This window comes from Schistocerca cancellata, chromosome 12 (genome assembly GCF_023864275.1).
Source record: "Schistocerca cancellata isolate TAMUIC-IGC-003103 chromosome 12, iqSchCanc2.1, whole genome shotgun sequence".
NCBI lineage: Eukaryota > Metazoa > Arthropoda > Insecta > Orthoptera > Acrididae > Schistocerca > Schistocerca cancellata.
The window spans coordinates 102374812-102390970 of NC_064637.1; the positions used below are offsets into that span (position 1 = coordinate 102374812).

General features: G+C 39.2%; 1 protein-coding gene across 2 annotated transcripts; it reads left to right on the forward strand.

Moving 5' to 3' along the window:
• The first annotated feature begins 1778 nt into the window (after positions 1 to 1778).
• Positions 1779 to 8247, forward strand: LOC126109655 (mitochondrial import inner membrane translocase subunit Tim17-B-like). 2 transcript variants are annotated; one of them, XM_049914702.1, is made up of 3 exons: positions 1779 to 1894; positions 2290 to 2479; positions 7262 to 8247. In XM_049914702.1, the coding sequence occupies exons 2-3, from the start codon at positions 2307 to 2309 to the stop codon at positions 7572 to 7574; spliced, it is 486 nt and encodes a 161-aa protein (XP_049770659.1). In that variant the 5' UTR covers positions 1779 to 1894; positions 2290 to 2306; the 3' UTR covers positions 7575 to 8247. The 2 variants fall into 2 exon arrangements, with proteins under 2 accessions (XP_049770659.1, XP_049770660.1); XM_049914703.1 differs by having other exon boundaries at positions 1780 to 1903.
• The last annotated feature ends 7912 nt before the right edge of the window (positions 8248 to 16159 follow it).

A 16159-nucleotide genomic window follows, 5' to 3' on the forward strand; every position in this document is an offset into this window, starting at 1 on the left:
CCATCGGAACTCGACCGTTGATCAATGGAAACGTGTCGTCGCTGCATTTTTTGTTACACTAGGCTGATGGTCGTTTCCACAAATACCGTCATCGAGGTGAACGGCGGCTTGTAACTTGCAGCGTGCCATGGATGCAGGCTAGTGGAAGCAGCATTATGCTATGGGAGACACTGTCCTACACTTGCATGGGACCAGTGGTAGTATTCGAAGACACGCTGAGAACTGCGAGCGCCTGTATCCCTCCATGCTTGATGTCTTTCCCGACGGCGATGTGGTCTTTCAGCAGTATAATTTCCCGTATCTCAAAGCCAGAACCACACTGCAGTGGTTTCGGGCGTGTTATAGTGAACTCACGTAAATGTCTCGGTGACCAAGTTCGCCTGGTGTAAATCGTATGGAACCCATGTGGATCGCTATCGGACGCCATCACCCCGCATGCAGATCAGTGGCCCATTATTTACGCGAATTACGTGATTTGTGTGCAGACACTTAATGCCACATACCTCCACACACCTACCAACAAACTGTCGCATCCCTGGTGTGCACAATAAGTGGTGCATTTCATTCAAAAGATGGACAAACAAACTATTAAACAGGTAATTCACCCTGAATGATCAATAGCAAACAAAGATTCTTGATAGGTCTATGAAGTTCTGAATTGGTGTCAGTGTTTTGTGTGTGTGTGTGTGTGTGTGTGTGTGTGTGTGTGACTCTAGAAGTGATGAAATATCACATAGAATATAATATTTTGATTATATTTCTACATAATAAATATGAAAATGTGTTACCACGTTATATTATCTAGTATGTCTGTACATCTCTTTCTAAGTCACTTGCACATATAATTGAAGAAAATAAACAAAAGGTGAACGATAATAATTACCATATTATTACTGTGCCGGGATCATTGGGACAAGGGAATGTCACTAATGCAATAAAACATATACACAGAAGTGCAAGTATTGTGCACTTGTACCATATATTCGCTGGCTCTTTTCACAGAGGTGTTGCAAGTCGAGGTAATTAAACAAGTTTAATAGGCATAGACCATAGGTGACCAGTATTGACTTGTTTGTGCTCGATACCAACCTTAGTTCATAAAGCGATTGATTTATAAAGTAAAAGAGATTTCGGTACTGTGACCTTCCGGGTGGCGTTTTGGAAATTTAGACTTCTTAAAACGTTATTTTAACTTTTTTCTGAGCATTTGAAAAGTGTGAATACAACATTAATTTTACATCACTTCCAGATCTACAAAAGTTCTATCGTACTACATCTCAAAATCTGTGGTTCTGAATTTTCACCTTTTTTTTTGCCAGAGGTACGGGTAAGACGTACCGATTCGTACTGTCATTAATCAAGCACTGACTTTTACTGTTCCCTTAAGAAACGTGCGGCAGTATTTTGTAACATGTGGCAACAGTATTTAAGTTTCAAATGTATAAAATCATTTAAACTGCCATTACCTTCTGGTGTCCCCTCTGTTATCACAGAAACCATGTGCCTATATGATTTTTGAATGCTGACTGGATGTGTAATGTGTGTGTGACGCAAATTCGACACACGATTCCTGCACCCTCCGCGTGATAATAACGTTCTTTAAAGACACATATAATTGAGGTTTTTAGCAGATAATCATATTGACTATTGTCAGCACCGTACTCTAAAATATATCAGTAAAACAGTAAAATGTAATCATAGAAAACTGTTTCAAATTAATATGCTTATCGAAAACTGACATAGACATAACACGATGCACGTTGATCTATGGACAGAAACAGAACTGTGATTTCTCTGTAGCGATTTTCTTTGGTGTGCGGTGGAGGATAGTGGTGGTAGAGACTTGAAGTTTGAAGTAAAAAATTAGGGTTTAGTTACGTGTGTCAGTATTCCTGTAAGTAGTGTAATTCTTCACTGTTCTGTATGCCGGTAATTCGTATAGTCATATGTGTACCTTGTTTGGACGTTAACCACAATATACGTATATGTGTATAGGTTAAATGATGCAATGCTGGACTGTGCTTTATGAAATTAAATTGTCTTTAAAGTTTTGACACTTGTCCGTTTTGCACCACAATATCGATACGAGTGTGTTCTGTAATGTAGTAGCACGTCTTTAACAAACAGGTTTTGGCACTGCGTTCACGGTACCAAATTAACACACGTTTTTCCGCATGATGCTGAATAATCAAGACATGTTTTATCATTTTTTAAAGCTCATCCCATGTACTGACAACTGAAAACTTTGTGATATATGATGATATTAATTGTTATTATATGTGGTTGCAGTAAAACAGCCAGTCATAATGGAAGAATATGCCCGAGAACCTTGTCCATGGAGAATAGTTGACGATTGCGGTGGTGCGTTCACAATGGGTTGTTTGGGTGGTGCTGTTTTCCAGAGCATTAAAGGCTTCCGTAATGCGCCGTCGGGAATCTCCCACAGATTGATGGGCAGCCTCGCAGCGATTAAGCAAAGGTCAGTAAAATTCTGTATCCGAATAGTAGTCTGATACTATCGAATACGTCAGTAGTTGTAAAACACTGTGTATAGTTGCTTTACAGTTTACTGATCTGTTTCGAAACACTTTTAATTTCATGTAATTTTAAAATTGAAATCTTTTTCGGTTATTTTGTGTATGTTCTTGGACTCACTGTTTACTTCAAGAAAATAAGTTTCTGTCATTACCTTACTTTCACAGCTGTTCTCACACCGTTTGTGTAGCCTTATTATACATCTCTGTTTGAGGGAGGTTGATTTCAAAATGTATCGCTTAGTTAATGTTAATTTGGGAAACTGTCAATGTAATGTAGCATCCTGCTTATGTGTAGCCACAATAAGTTTGTTTTTGTTGACGAAGTCCTACCAGCTGCAAGTCTTCTAGTTCCGCTGGGTAATTATAACCTTCGTTACTGCCTGATGACACTGACTAACGTCTTCATCAAGAAGCCAGACATAAATGTATTTTTGAATTCCAGTATGTGTAATGCGTGCTGTATAACAGCACGTCTCGTGCGATTCCATTTGTTGAATTTCAACTCCCTACCATTCTTGTCATCTTTGAACCCAGTGCAGTCCTCAGGCTATGCTGAAGATCATTGTCTCCACTACGTTCCTTCTAAAATGTAATATAGACTTAAAACAATATATTTTCAGTGTTATATTTATTTTTCTGTTTGTAAAGGTACCTTGTGATGTCACACACCACAAATTACCTTGGGGTTAAAGTTTTCTTGTTGCTGCTGGGTTTGCTGTTCCTCCTTGTTAGTAATAATCCTGCAGTTTCAAATTTCAATAAGAACACTGCAGAAATGAAGTACTTTACTCTTAAGATCTGTTTGCAAATTTCTTAGTCAGGATTAAAGATGCTTCCCAGGGAGAAATCAGGAAATTACTTCTGTTAGAAAAGATAACGCAAGGCATTTCAGTGTCACAACAGATTAGAGATGTCCAGCATGCTAGAAGTGTGAACTGTTCAGTATGGTAGGCACCATAGGCATTAGGGTGCCCATTGTTTCATGCTTACTCATTACAAAGAGTACTTATTTCTATTGCTGCTGTACTTAGCTCAGCAGTCTTGTGTCGAAATTGATGGAGAAAGATTGCTAATAAAGACTGTTAGATAAAATGAATCAGAATTTCATAGACTGTAAAATCATTCTAGAGCATCTGTCACCTTACTATCAGTTTTCATAAAAACTCGGTATGGAAATTGGCAGTTCATTTACATTTATACTCAGACACCCACCGGTGTGTGGCGGAGGGCACTTTACATGCCACTGTCATTACCTCCCTTTCCTGTTCGTCACATATGGTTTGCGGGAAGAATGACTGCTGGAAAGCCTCAGTGTGCACTCAAATCTGTCTAATTTTACATCGTGATCTCATTGGGAGGTATAAGTAGGAGGAAGCAATATATTTGATACCTCATCCAGAAACGCACCCTCTCGAAACCTGGACAGCAAGCTACACCGCGATGCAGAGCGCCTCTCTTGCAGAGTCTGCCACTTGAGTTTGCTAAACATCTGCGTAACGCTATCACGCTTACCAAATAACCCTGTGACGAAACGCGCCGCTCTTCTTTGGATCTTTTCTATCTCCTCTGTCAACCCGACCTGGTACGGATCCTACCATGGTGAGCAAGTATAGGTCGAACGAGTGTTTCTTAAGCCACCTCCTTTGTTGATGGACTACATTTTCTAAGGACTCTCCAAATGAATCTCAAGCTGGCACCTACCTTACCAACAATTAATTTTATATGATCATTCCACTTCAAATCATTCCATTCGTATACTCCCAGATATTTCTAGAGCATAGGTATTGTTGTGGGGTGGTGAGAGGATAAGGATCTCAGGCATGAAGCCAATGTGTTGTAAGTGGTATGGCACATATGCTAGTCAGTGGAAGTGGCGGCAGTCCAGTAGAGTTATGCCAGACGTGGGTTGATGTGTTGGTCATCTCAGACTGTGCTCAGGTTTAGTCCGACAGTTGTGGGGAAAGGGATGCACGTGATGATGTACTAATGAAAATACCACAGAGCCCTTTTGTTAATTGTCTGGGAGCATTTCTTGGAACACATGCTGTAATTATTGTACTGATTCTCAATGTATTGCTTCACTTTGTTTAACTCCTGTAACAAAACAAATGTTTGTATTCCTGTTTCATTGAAGAGTACCACGTGCTTTTGAAACAGTGTGACAGCCTTTCGTCACTTTAATAATCTTCAGTCAGTAGGAATGAGTATGGTATAAATACAATACTACTATACAATTGATATGCATACATCTCCAGCCTAACTGATGGAAGTATTTTATTTGTTCCACGTACAGTCAGTGTGCTATATTTTTTTAGTGTGAGCATTGCCTACCACTTGATGCTTGTTTGCAGAAGTCATGAACATTGTGCGTGAACACAGTGTGGTGAACACAGTGCATTTGCATTCTCATTCACCATAGAAAGACAGCATGTGTGCCCGGTCATCATCATGCACGGCTTAACCCTTAGATGGATTCCTGTGTACATAGATAGGGGTCAACCGAAGCGTCAGATACCATCCGTCGGCTTTGACCCGTGACATGACTTAAGGCTGTTGTGGTGCGTGACGTCACGACAGCGCGGAATTTAGTTTGTGAGAGTGGTGTGTTTGTAGGTGTCGTTTTGATGTGATCGGTAGTGCTCTCTGGTGGTGTTAGGTGATATTTTTTGTTTAGTTTGCGTGTGTGGTGTGATTATAGGTGGTGTACTGTTGCGGTCGGTGGTTTTCTCTGGTGGTGTGTTTATGCGTAGCGTGTTACGTGGCATATGGGGTTCATTTGCGTGATAGCATTGCACATGTGTGGTATCGGGACTGTGCTTTCAGCGGAATATTTTTCAGTGAGTTAACGATTTTAGTTTTGTTATTTCGACATTATTGTAGTTACTTTCTGTTCGTCATGTGTGAATTTTGGTGAATTGCCTTTGTCTTTGGGGATATGACTGACAAGGTCAACAGTTTTCAGTTGTCGGGGATGATGGGGGCAGTGCGTTGTCTGTAATAAAATTTCTTCAACTATTCTGATTTTTTGATGATGTCGTGAAGTGTTTAGTATGTCATACTTAAAGCTCCAGCGTCTCGGACCAGGGACAGCTGATTGTGGACATGGTTGTAGTTTTGGGTTTTATGATTTGGTATCAGTAGTTTCTGTTGACCTATATAGGTCCAGGGGAGGGTTAGATTCCAATGTGTGCTTGTGGCTGTGGGGTTTCCGGTATCGGGAGTTGCTTTTGAGCTATATAGGTCAAGGAAAGTGTCAGATTCCAGAGGATATTGTGTGTAGTGGAATTCGGGGAGTTTTGTGTTGTCGGTTTTTTTCGTCATTTTGTGTGGTTTGGTATGGTGGTGTGTGTCTAAATTTGTTTATTTTTACTTTGTCCCCACCCAAAAACCCCCAATTTCCCACGCTTCTCCTGTTAGTTTCATTAGGTTTATGTAGTGTGTGTGTGTGTGTGTGTGTGTGTGTGTGTGTGTGTGTGTGTGTGTGTGTGTGTGATGGTTTTTCAATGTAGTTTCGTGTTTGTGGTCATGTTTACGTGATGTCATAGGCGCCATATTGGAGTCATAGTATATGGTTGTTTCCGCCATATTTGTGACGTCATGGGCCAAAGCAGACGGGTGGAATCGGACGCTTCTGTATTTCCATAGATAGTTACCAACTTTTAAGTGTCGTTGCAGTGAAATATCAACAATCAATAACTAGTACTGTGTTGTTAGTTTGTTGGCTGTTTTTACATTTCATAATTTCATCTGATGTTTTTTGTGCAGCATCGTTTTTTAATATTGTTTCTGCCCTATTTCTCTTTAAGTTAATGTTTTCATTTTGTTTTTCATTCGCTTTTTAAATTTATTTTTAAAAAATAAGTGACATACCGGAAAATACTAGTGCTACAGAGTATTTTAGTGAAAGTAGTAGTGGTTCACAAAGTTAAGATTATGTTCTTGTGGGTACATTGACTGAAAATGAAGACAGAACACAAAAGACATAGTACACTGAAGTGATTGCATCTGAAACACATCCATTCCACAAGCTACCTGCACTAAAGCATGTGCCACCAGTGGGATCTTCTGGAACTTAATATTTCAATTTATTTTTCACTGCTGGGTTATTTCAAATAGTTGTCACATGAAACAAATTGCTCATGTAAGCAATTGATATCTAAACATGCTGCTACTGTGTCCAGCCCGTATAAAAATGGATGAATAGTTTGTTGGTTGGTTAATTTGGGGGAGGCGACCAAACAGCGAAGTCATTGGTCCCGCTAGATCAAAGAAGGGCAGGGGAATGAAGTCAGCTGTGCCCTTTCAAAGGAGCTATCTCGACATTAGCCTGAAGTGATTTAGGTAAATCACAGAAAAGCTAGATCAGGATGGCCGGATGAGTTTCAATCATCATCCTCCCCAAATGAGTCCAGTGTGCTAACCACTGCACCAGATCGCTTGATTATTGATGAATGTTAAAATAGCTGAGGTAAGGCGTATTCACATAGCAGGTATACTTAAATGAAGTTTAAAATGTTAGTGTATTTCAGCATTATGGTGCTTTAAAGAGAGAGTGTGTGTGTGTGTGTGTGTGTGTGTGTGTGTGTGTGTGTGTGTGTGTGTGTGTGTGTGTGTGTGTGTGTTAGGAGTATCAGCCATGCATCTTGAACAGTTTGAAATTCCCATTAAATAATTGTGTGTGAAGTTTTGCTCCTACGTCATGTTGAGATGAAATTTGTCCACAGGTCTCCTATCATAGCTGGAAACTTTGCCGTATGGGGAGGCATGTTCTCTACCATTGACTGTACACTAGTACACTTCAGACAGAAAGAAGATCCATGGAACTCAATTATATCGGGTGCAGCAACAGGTGGAATCCTGGCAGCTCGATCAGGCTTGCCAACCATGGTAGGCAGTGCAGTTGTTGGAGGAGTCCTCCTCGCCCTAATTGAAGGGATCGGCATAATGGTAACACGACTCACAGCTGACCAGTTCCGACCTGCCAGTCCGATAATGGAAGACCCTGGCCAACTAGGCAGACCACCGAATGTACAATAGCATAATACAAACAGCCATTAGTTGCCGAATTCCCTGTTATGCCAGTGGACAAATCTTTTGTGATTCTATGCAGTGAGCATATTTGTAGTGCTCTTAAGAAACTTGGCACTCGCTGCCTGTGTTTTAGGACCTTTGAGGATTACTGGCACATGTTGAGATCTTTTGTGTAAATAACTGTAATGTATATAATTCCATAATTTTATGTACTGTAGTAATAGATGAAGGTGAAGCAATAGTTTTTGATTTTTAAATTTGAGAGTTTTCATTTTTTAATACAACTGCACACCATTACTGGTACAGTTTTTTATTTAACATAATGTTAAAATGTGTTCCTTGCTGTACATCAGTGTCCTGTAACTAGTCATGATGTGTGCACATCTGATAACATTCCTTGTCATTTTTTCGGCTCAAAAAATATTATAAATTTACTGTTCGTTTCGTGACTCTGCTTCCAGTCATTTCATTTCTGGATTGTTGGTATTATGAGAGACTAGTCTAGTAAAATATGCTGTGGTGTGAGGTCAGACTATAGTGTGATGGAAATACAGAATTTCAAAAGTCAGTTGGCATCTGCTGGGAAGAAATTATTCTTATCAGACTTGTAACTCATAAACAGCTCAGTTATTTTTCTGATTCCTAATGTGGAAAAATAATGAACAGATTTTGCCCATTATTGCTGTTTACTATGTTTCCACTCCTCGAAAAACTACTGATTAGCTGTATGTGGTAGTCTTTCCTGCCTTAATAAACTATTACTCTTCTTGATGTGTTGAATGTCAGCAGAAGTCATTAACAGTTAACAGCATAGATACTGTTCACTTACAAAATTAATGTTCACACACACATACCCAAAATTGTATTTAGTAATTCCCCAGGGTCAGACAGTGTCAGATTTAAAGCAGGTACAAAATTGACATCAACAGATTGTCACTGGCTGATGGTTTGTTTACGCTAGACAAAATGTCCACATCATAATGTTTATGATGGAGCGTGATGTAGTTTCAGCGTTAAGATCTGAAAGAATGGGAAAAGTGTGGTAGCTGAAAGTACAGATGTAATGTAAATAATTTAAGCTAACAACAAACTGAACTAATCTAGATGCTGAATTGTCAGAAAGGGTCATAAACAATAACAAAATCTCCTCTAGTTTCAAATTCTTGCTCAGTGCTTTAGTATATATAAAACACGCGCACACACACACACACACACACACACACACACACACACACACACACACACACACACACCAACTTGAAATGGATGCAGCATTGCATTGTTTGACACTTTCCCATATTTATTGACTCGGTTATTACAATGATAAACTTGTATATGATGCTTCACACATTGTATTCATCACATGTTAGCATGTACATTAAATCATGAATAATTTGATAATGGTTACTGTGAGGGCTCCTGCCCGCTTGTCTCTTGTAGGGTACTGAAAGGACCTTGGATAGCTATACAACAATTCAAGCAAAGCACATTAATAGTTGTTTTTACCATAAAGTAAACTGGCAATACTTAACTTTGGTCTACAATGGTGTCGCAAGCAATGGGCGACATGGAAATAATCAAAGTCCTTTGCTAATTAGTGTCCATGTATGCAAGTGATATAAGGCACAATTCTCAGTATAATAGTTAGGATGACGGCTCATCTAATGCTGGGTATACTACTCTCCAGCCGAGGCTGGCAGAAGAGGCACTTACAATCTCTTTGTTTAGAGGTTGCTCCTGTCAACATGCGGTCCTAGTCGGTGGGCTATTGGGTGTCATCTCACAGCCTTTTCTGCTCTTGCATTCACCTTCATGTTGGCCCTTGTTATGCTGGAGCAGTTACATATTGTTAACTACATCTCAGAAATTTAATGATGATATTTACAGACTGACTTGCCACATGACATCACCGCAATGAATGCGAACTGCTGACTGGCTAATGTATAGTTAGTTCCATGTTCTATGGATCATTTTGCACAGTAAAAAGCAGTGTTGTGGAAAGAATCATTTCACATATGGTTATATTCTCAACATTTCTAAGTGTTTTTCTTTGTGTAAAACTGTAATAAATGAATGAAGATGTGAGTTAGTAATTCCTACCCACCGATTTTACATATCACAATAATTGGAATTATCTTACAAAACAGGAGATGTCATGGAGAAACTTTCTCAGTTTGTCTCAAATTTCCCTCCCCGCCCATTTATACAATTGCATGAAAATAATGGTTCAATTTTGTCATTAAATTTTGATTTATAATAGGAAAGCTAGCAAAATTGGGGGGTGCAATTTCAGTTAATTAAGGGGTAAGCTGGTTGGATAACATGAAAACAGGCAAAGTTATATGTATTATATTGTGGATACAACGTGTACTTCCATGTGGATTCAAAATTCCTGTTATAAAGCCTAAAACTTTGAATTTTCTATATTCAGTAATTAGCAATATAGCATGTTTTGTAATCAGAAAAACTAGGGATACAAAACAATGTAACTGAATTTTGGAAATAACCTATAACTGAAAATGATCTTTCTTGAAGACATGAACTTTATGCATGGATAACTTTTCAAATACTGTATGGTAGTTTCAGAAATAGTAAGTTGTTTGCTAAGAAGATGGGGGGTGAGGGCTTTAACCTGAGGTGGACCACTTCAGCCAGAACAAATTATTAGCTCACACCATATTTGATCTAGATGTGTTTCTACCAATTGTCAAATTATTGGTATTTACTCATAATAAATTATTTTTTGTGTACATCAGTTAGGTTATAAGCATCAGTAATTGTGGCATTACCTTTGAACATCAAACTTTAAGGTTCTTTGCTTACAGGGTGTGGTAGATAAGTAATGAGACTGGCCGCCGCGTGGCGCCCCAGTCGCTCGCAGGGCGGTCTCCACCTGTACGTCACGTGGTGGGGATCTGAGCTAACAATAGAACCGGCTCGCAGTCGCATCGGAGCTCTGGTGCAGTGAGGGTCGAGCTTCGCGTATTACGTTTTTTGTGTGCCCGTGACACTTGTGAAAACGCTGAAGATGGATCGCTCGATAGAACAGCGGTATGCAAGCAAATTTTGCTTTCGCTTGGGCAAAACTGCTTCGGAAACTTTTGCTATGATTACGGAGGCCTACAAAGAAGACTCCCTATCAAGAGCTCAAGTGTTCCGGTGGTTTAATGAATTTAAAAACGGGAGGGAATCCGTTGAAGACATGGAACGATCTGGACGCCCTTAGAGTCGTGTGGATGAAACGGTGGCCAAAGTGAAAGAACTCCTGGACTCCGACCATCGTTTAAGTCTCAAAATGATCGTCGATGAGGTCTCTGTGAATAAATTTATGGTTCACCAAATTGTTACGCAAGATTTGATGATGAGGAAAGTTTGCGCAAAATTGGTTCCCCGAGTGCTCACCGCCGAACGAAAGCAACGACGAGTGGACGTTTGCCATGAGATGTTGAATGATTTGGAAAATAATCCACACTTTTTAGACAACGTAGTAACAGGCGACGAATCGTGGACATTCCAGTACGACCCGGAGACGAAAGCCCAGAGCTCGGAGTGGCACACACCGGCATCCCCGCGGCCGAAGAAAGCAAGAATGTCAAAGTCCCGCATCAAGACAATGCTGATTGTGTTTTTCGACAAGCGGGGGTTAATTCACAAAGAGTTTGTCCCTCAGGGGAAGACTGTCAATGCCGAATTCTACAAAGAAGTCCTTCAGCGATTGCACAGAGCCGTCAAACGGAAGCGACAGGACCTTGCTCAACGCTGGCGTCTCCACCACGACAACGCTCCGACGCACACAGCGTTCCTCATGACCTCCTACTTGACCCAAATTGGAGTTGAAGTTTTGCCACAGCCACCATACAGCCCTGACTTGAGTCCTCCTGATTTCTTCCTATTTCCGAAGGTCAAAAGATGCCTGAAGGGTCATCGTTTCGACGATATTCCGAACATCCAACGTGCTGTCACGAAGGCACTAACTGGGATAACTCAAACTGACTACAGTGGGCCTATGAAGCTTGGAAAACGCGCTGGCAACGTTGTGTCGACGCCCAAGGCAAGTACTTTGAAGAATATTAACGTTTTGTACAAATTGGATCAATAAATTTGTTTTTCTAGACTGAGTCTCATTACTTATCTACCACACCCTGTATATAAGAAAATAGAGAACTTATGTAATAATTGTATATGTGTTAATGATAAAACCAGATCACATAAAGGTAAAATCACATAAAGGTAAAAATGTATATTACCATGAGTAGGGGTACAAGAACCGATTGGATGGGCACACCTTGCTCTGTTTCAAATGGAGTGAGGGTTGTGTTGGGTGGAGTAGATGGGGGGAGGGGATTGGGAGGGCGTGGCAACAGGTGTGTGGTATCAAAATGACCCCAGCACTGGTGAACTCACTCTGGCCTCAGACAAGGGGGAGTTGTTCAGTGTCTGATAATGTGGGGGAGTGTATTGGGAAGGAGAGAGAGAACAGAGGAAATGGAGACGGTGGGGAATAGTTAGTGGATGCCGGATGAGTCAGGTTAGGGTCCAGGGGCTGTGGAGATAGCAGAGTTTGGCTGAAATTTAGTCCTGGATACAGTGCTGTGTAGTATCAAACAGTGTAAGGGTGCTATAATTAGACAGCTGTTGGGGGTTCTGATGCCTAATTTCCACTGAGTGAATAAAAGCAAGCACAAAGGAATGAATATTCAGACAATTTGCCACTGTTCACTACCGTTCTTTTGTTTGTCTGAACTGACAACTGCATTAGAGGGAACAGAATAGAGTACCAATCCCATGATCACTTTGTTTTTGCTAATATTCACCACACATATTTCACTCTAGAGACACTAGCAAAAGCCACAATGTAAAACTGTGATGTTCAGGTAGGATTATTTTCCACGGAAAGTTTGCTGCTTTTTTGAAGGAGGAAATAACATACGACAAGAAAAATGTAGGTCTGAATGAGAGTGAAATGCTTATAGGTAGTGCACTTGATCATTGAACTGTAGCTTCAGACTTCCATAGCGTTATTCCAAAACTGTGCATACATCTCGCCTGACACTTTTAAGTGGGTTTGCATTATTGTTAAAAAGCTAGTTCGGTCTTGTGCTTTTTATACCATAGTAAGTTCATATTTATAAACATTTTATAGCCATAATAAAAGTATACTGACGTCTTTGTGCTACCAAGATCAGCCAGGAAGATCCTCCCTCAAAGTGATGTTAATACAGTTGAGTCCTGTTTTCACTGGCTAAGCAATGTGGTATCTACAAATGAATATTCTCTCCAGTGTAAACAGTACATGAGCACAAGCAAACATCATTCATTCATGCTGACCAAAAAGAAATATGCATGGTAGAAAATTGCCATAGCACTCAAATATCCATCTGGGAAAGTGGCAAGACAAAAACTTCCATTAGTTGCTTCCATCAAGCAGGAACAGAATGAAGAGGCACAAGCAGTTGTATTCCTTTTTATTGAAAAGGGGCAGCATAATTTCATTGAACACAAGCAAATACAAATATCTAACTTTCAGGGTGATTAATGTCAAATTGAAAGTATGCAAAAGACCTGCTTACTCTTATGGCATGCTTTCGATTTATACATACTGATTTATCACTGTTATTTTATTATCTATTGACATAAAAGCTTTGTAAACAAATACCATATTATTGCTTGATCACACTTTTCCCCCAACATCCAGCTAGCTTTTTTGAAGCAGCCATTGTGACCAGCTGTATGTATGTTTTACATTATTTGTATTTTTTATATTAACTCCTTTCTGTATACTTTAATAGAAACCTTATATAATTTTCATCATAAACTGAGATATAGCAACTATTGAAATTCCAAAGCTACTGATGCAACTGTCTTAATTTGCTAAGTACCAGCAAGTTAGCCTTTGTTGCTCGTAGCTAATTAATGTCCTGCTTTTAAATTCCCCCGTCAATTGCAATGCAAAGTCAGTAAAAAATGTCAGTTCACATTAGGGTGTCCATTTCATTTTCATTGAAAAAGGGGACATTTAAAATAAATCAGAGAAAAACCAGGGACAATGAAGAAAAAAATGGGACATAAATATTTTATTGACTAAATTTAATACACATACAAGTTTACCTTTACAACGTGCACTCAGATGATCCCAAATCACTTTTTACAATTATTCTGCCACACAATCATCGTACTTTTCACTTTTATGTACTTTACCACGAAGTGCATTTTCATTTGAAATTGTATCATAAGTCAGTACACGATACACCATTAAAGTGTGTTTTGACAATGACCAAGGCCCTCACTGTTTCAACTTTAATTCTGTTTTTTCATCTGACCACAAAGAGTTCACTAACGAAAAAACATGTTCCGCAGCAGCATTTGACCCAGGAACTGCCAGACAAAACTCCACCAAATGAATCATGTTTTTCATGTTAATGTTTTTACTTTTGAAATAAGCAAATATTTTACACCACATTGCAATAACACTTTCTTTGTCTCCCTCTTCACTTTTTATGAAGTTCTGTGCACACGAAAATTCATCGAACAGTTTGTCTTCAACAGGAAAATTTGGTACAATACTTTTAACAAAAACACAACAGTCCTGAATATCCTCCCACTGTAGCTGCTTCTTTTCAGTATTAACCCAGTGAAATGCTTTAAAAGGTGTGAGAAATGGTAAACACCATTCTTAAATATACTCAATGCAAGAGTCATAGAAGATGTCAGCATAAATATGAAATTGTTCTACAGTAATTTCACCCTTTTCCAGCTCTCTTAGTCTCATGTACAAAGGATGTGAGAAATCTTTCGGATTTTCTACATTGTAATTTGCCCAATAATTTGTTTATTTCTCGATAAACTTCCACTATTGTGATTTCTTGTTTCTCAATACATTTAATTGTTGTGGAGAAAGGTTTTAGCTGGCTAACAAGAAAATATAAAAACAACAGACACAGGGTTATCGAAGAATTGTTTAATGATAACAGGACACTTATCAAGGGAAATGAAATTGATTTCAAAGCAGGAAATATCTCTACAATTCTTTCTAGCCACCTTGTCTTGCTGTGCCCAAGTACAGTTTTGTATTCAGTTTCAGTAAACTTACAGAATGACCCTTATGTAAATATGTGGAAATGCTGGTAGATCTTATTTGCAATTAATTGGCAGTTGATGGGTACGCAATCTGAGCCAGTTTGTAAGGAATTCTGCACCACATGTGCTGGACAACCAACATCTGCTATATTATTCACTGTGTTCTGTTGCAGTTTATAGAACAAATTGTTTTTTCCTTTCCTCTGCTTACTACCAAAATTGGTGTTAGTGTTGTCTGCAGAAACTGCAATCACCTTTCCCTCAAGATCATATTTCTTTAAAACCTCCAGCACATAATTCTGAAATAAATCTGAAGTTTCTCCAGCTAAATTAACCAATTCGAGCCCTTTCACCGTGATGCCATTTTCAGGGTAAAAATACCTGATAAGGAGAGGAACCAACTTCAAATCCAGATGATTCGATGTATCAATCATTACAGAAATGAATCGAGCACTTTTCAGTTCATTTAAAACGTGCTGACCTGCATACGGTGCAATAACATTTGAAATGATTGCATTACATTTTGTGTGTCCACATGTGAATTTAGGATTGTATAGGTTTTTAACAACTGCTGTAGTACAGTCCATTGACTTGAAGCTATGGTTATGCATTGCACTGTGGTATGTAGACGTAGCTTCTTATGCTGCCAACTGCCTATCCATTTCTGTTACTGATTTTATGTTTACATAGTAGTTACTCGTGCATTTATTTGCTCTTTTTGTTTGATCACTCATGTGATGTTTCTTAGTCTTAATGTGGTTCACAATGTCAGACCTTCCACCGTGACCAATAGCAAATTTTGATATGCACAATGTACATTCTACAGTTTCTCCACTACCAGTGATAAAAGGAAACTAGCTTTTTATATTGCTGTTAAAATTACACTTTCGTTTTGGCATAATGAAACAGTGATTGCACAGGGCAAAACATTAACAGTGTGGTGACGAAAGCGAGAGAGCAAGTATCAGTGGTGTAGAGTATCTCTGGACCGAAAGGACAGATTCAGTGGATCGATTTAGAAGAGAAGAATCTTCGTTGTTATTCGTAACCTATAGTGTGTTTAAAATTACTTGCGATTTTTGACAGTTCGGTACATGTTGGGGGTATGCTGAAAGTCATCACACGCTTCCTAGTGTAAATAATTGTGCAGTTAATAGCAAGTCAAACAACCAGTAGTGTAAAATATTCTAGCCAAGCAGAATCATAAAAAAAGGGACATTTGAGTGTCCCCAAAAAAACTTTCGGGACAGTGGGACATTTTGGTAAAAAACGGGACTGTCATGGGAAAAACAGGATGAATAGACACTCTAGTTCACATACATGCAAGGTTTTGGAGTAATGGTATAGACACCTGGAGCTACTTCAGTGATAAAGTGCACATTACCTCTACGCATTTCAGTATTGCACATTTACATTTTTTCTTATCCTGTGTTATGTTGCTCCTCAAAAATCAGCACACTTCCCATGTAAAATAATCCTGTTCAGATATCAGTTTTGCATTGTGGCTGTCAATA

What these genes read in the sequence shown, in the direction of transcription:
- LOC126109655 (XM_049914702.1), top strand. Translation starts at nt 2,307, where the DNA reads ATGGAAGAATATGCCCGAGAACCTTGTCCATGGAGAATAGTTGACGAT. An exon ending in CTCGCAGCGATTAAGCAAAG is followed by an intron (nt 2,480 to 7,261) that starts GTCAGTAAAATT and finishes ATTTGTCCACAG; the next exon opens with GTCTCCTATCATAGCTGGAA.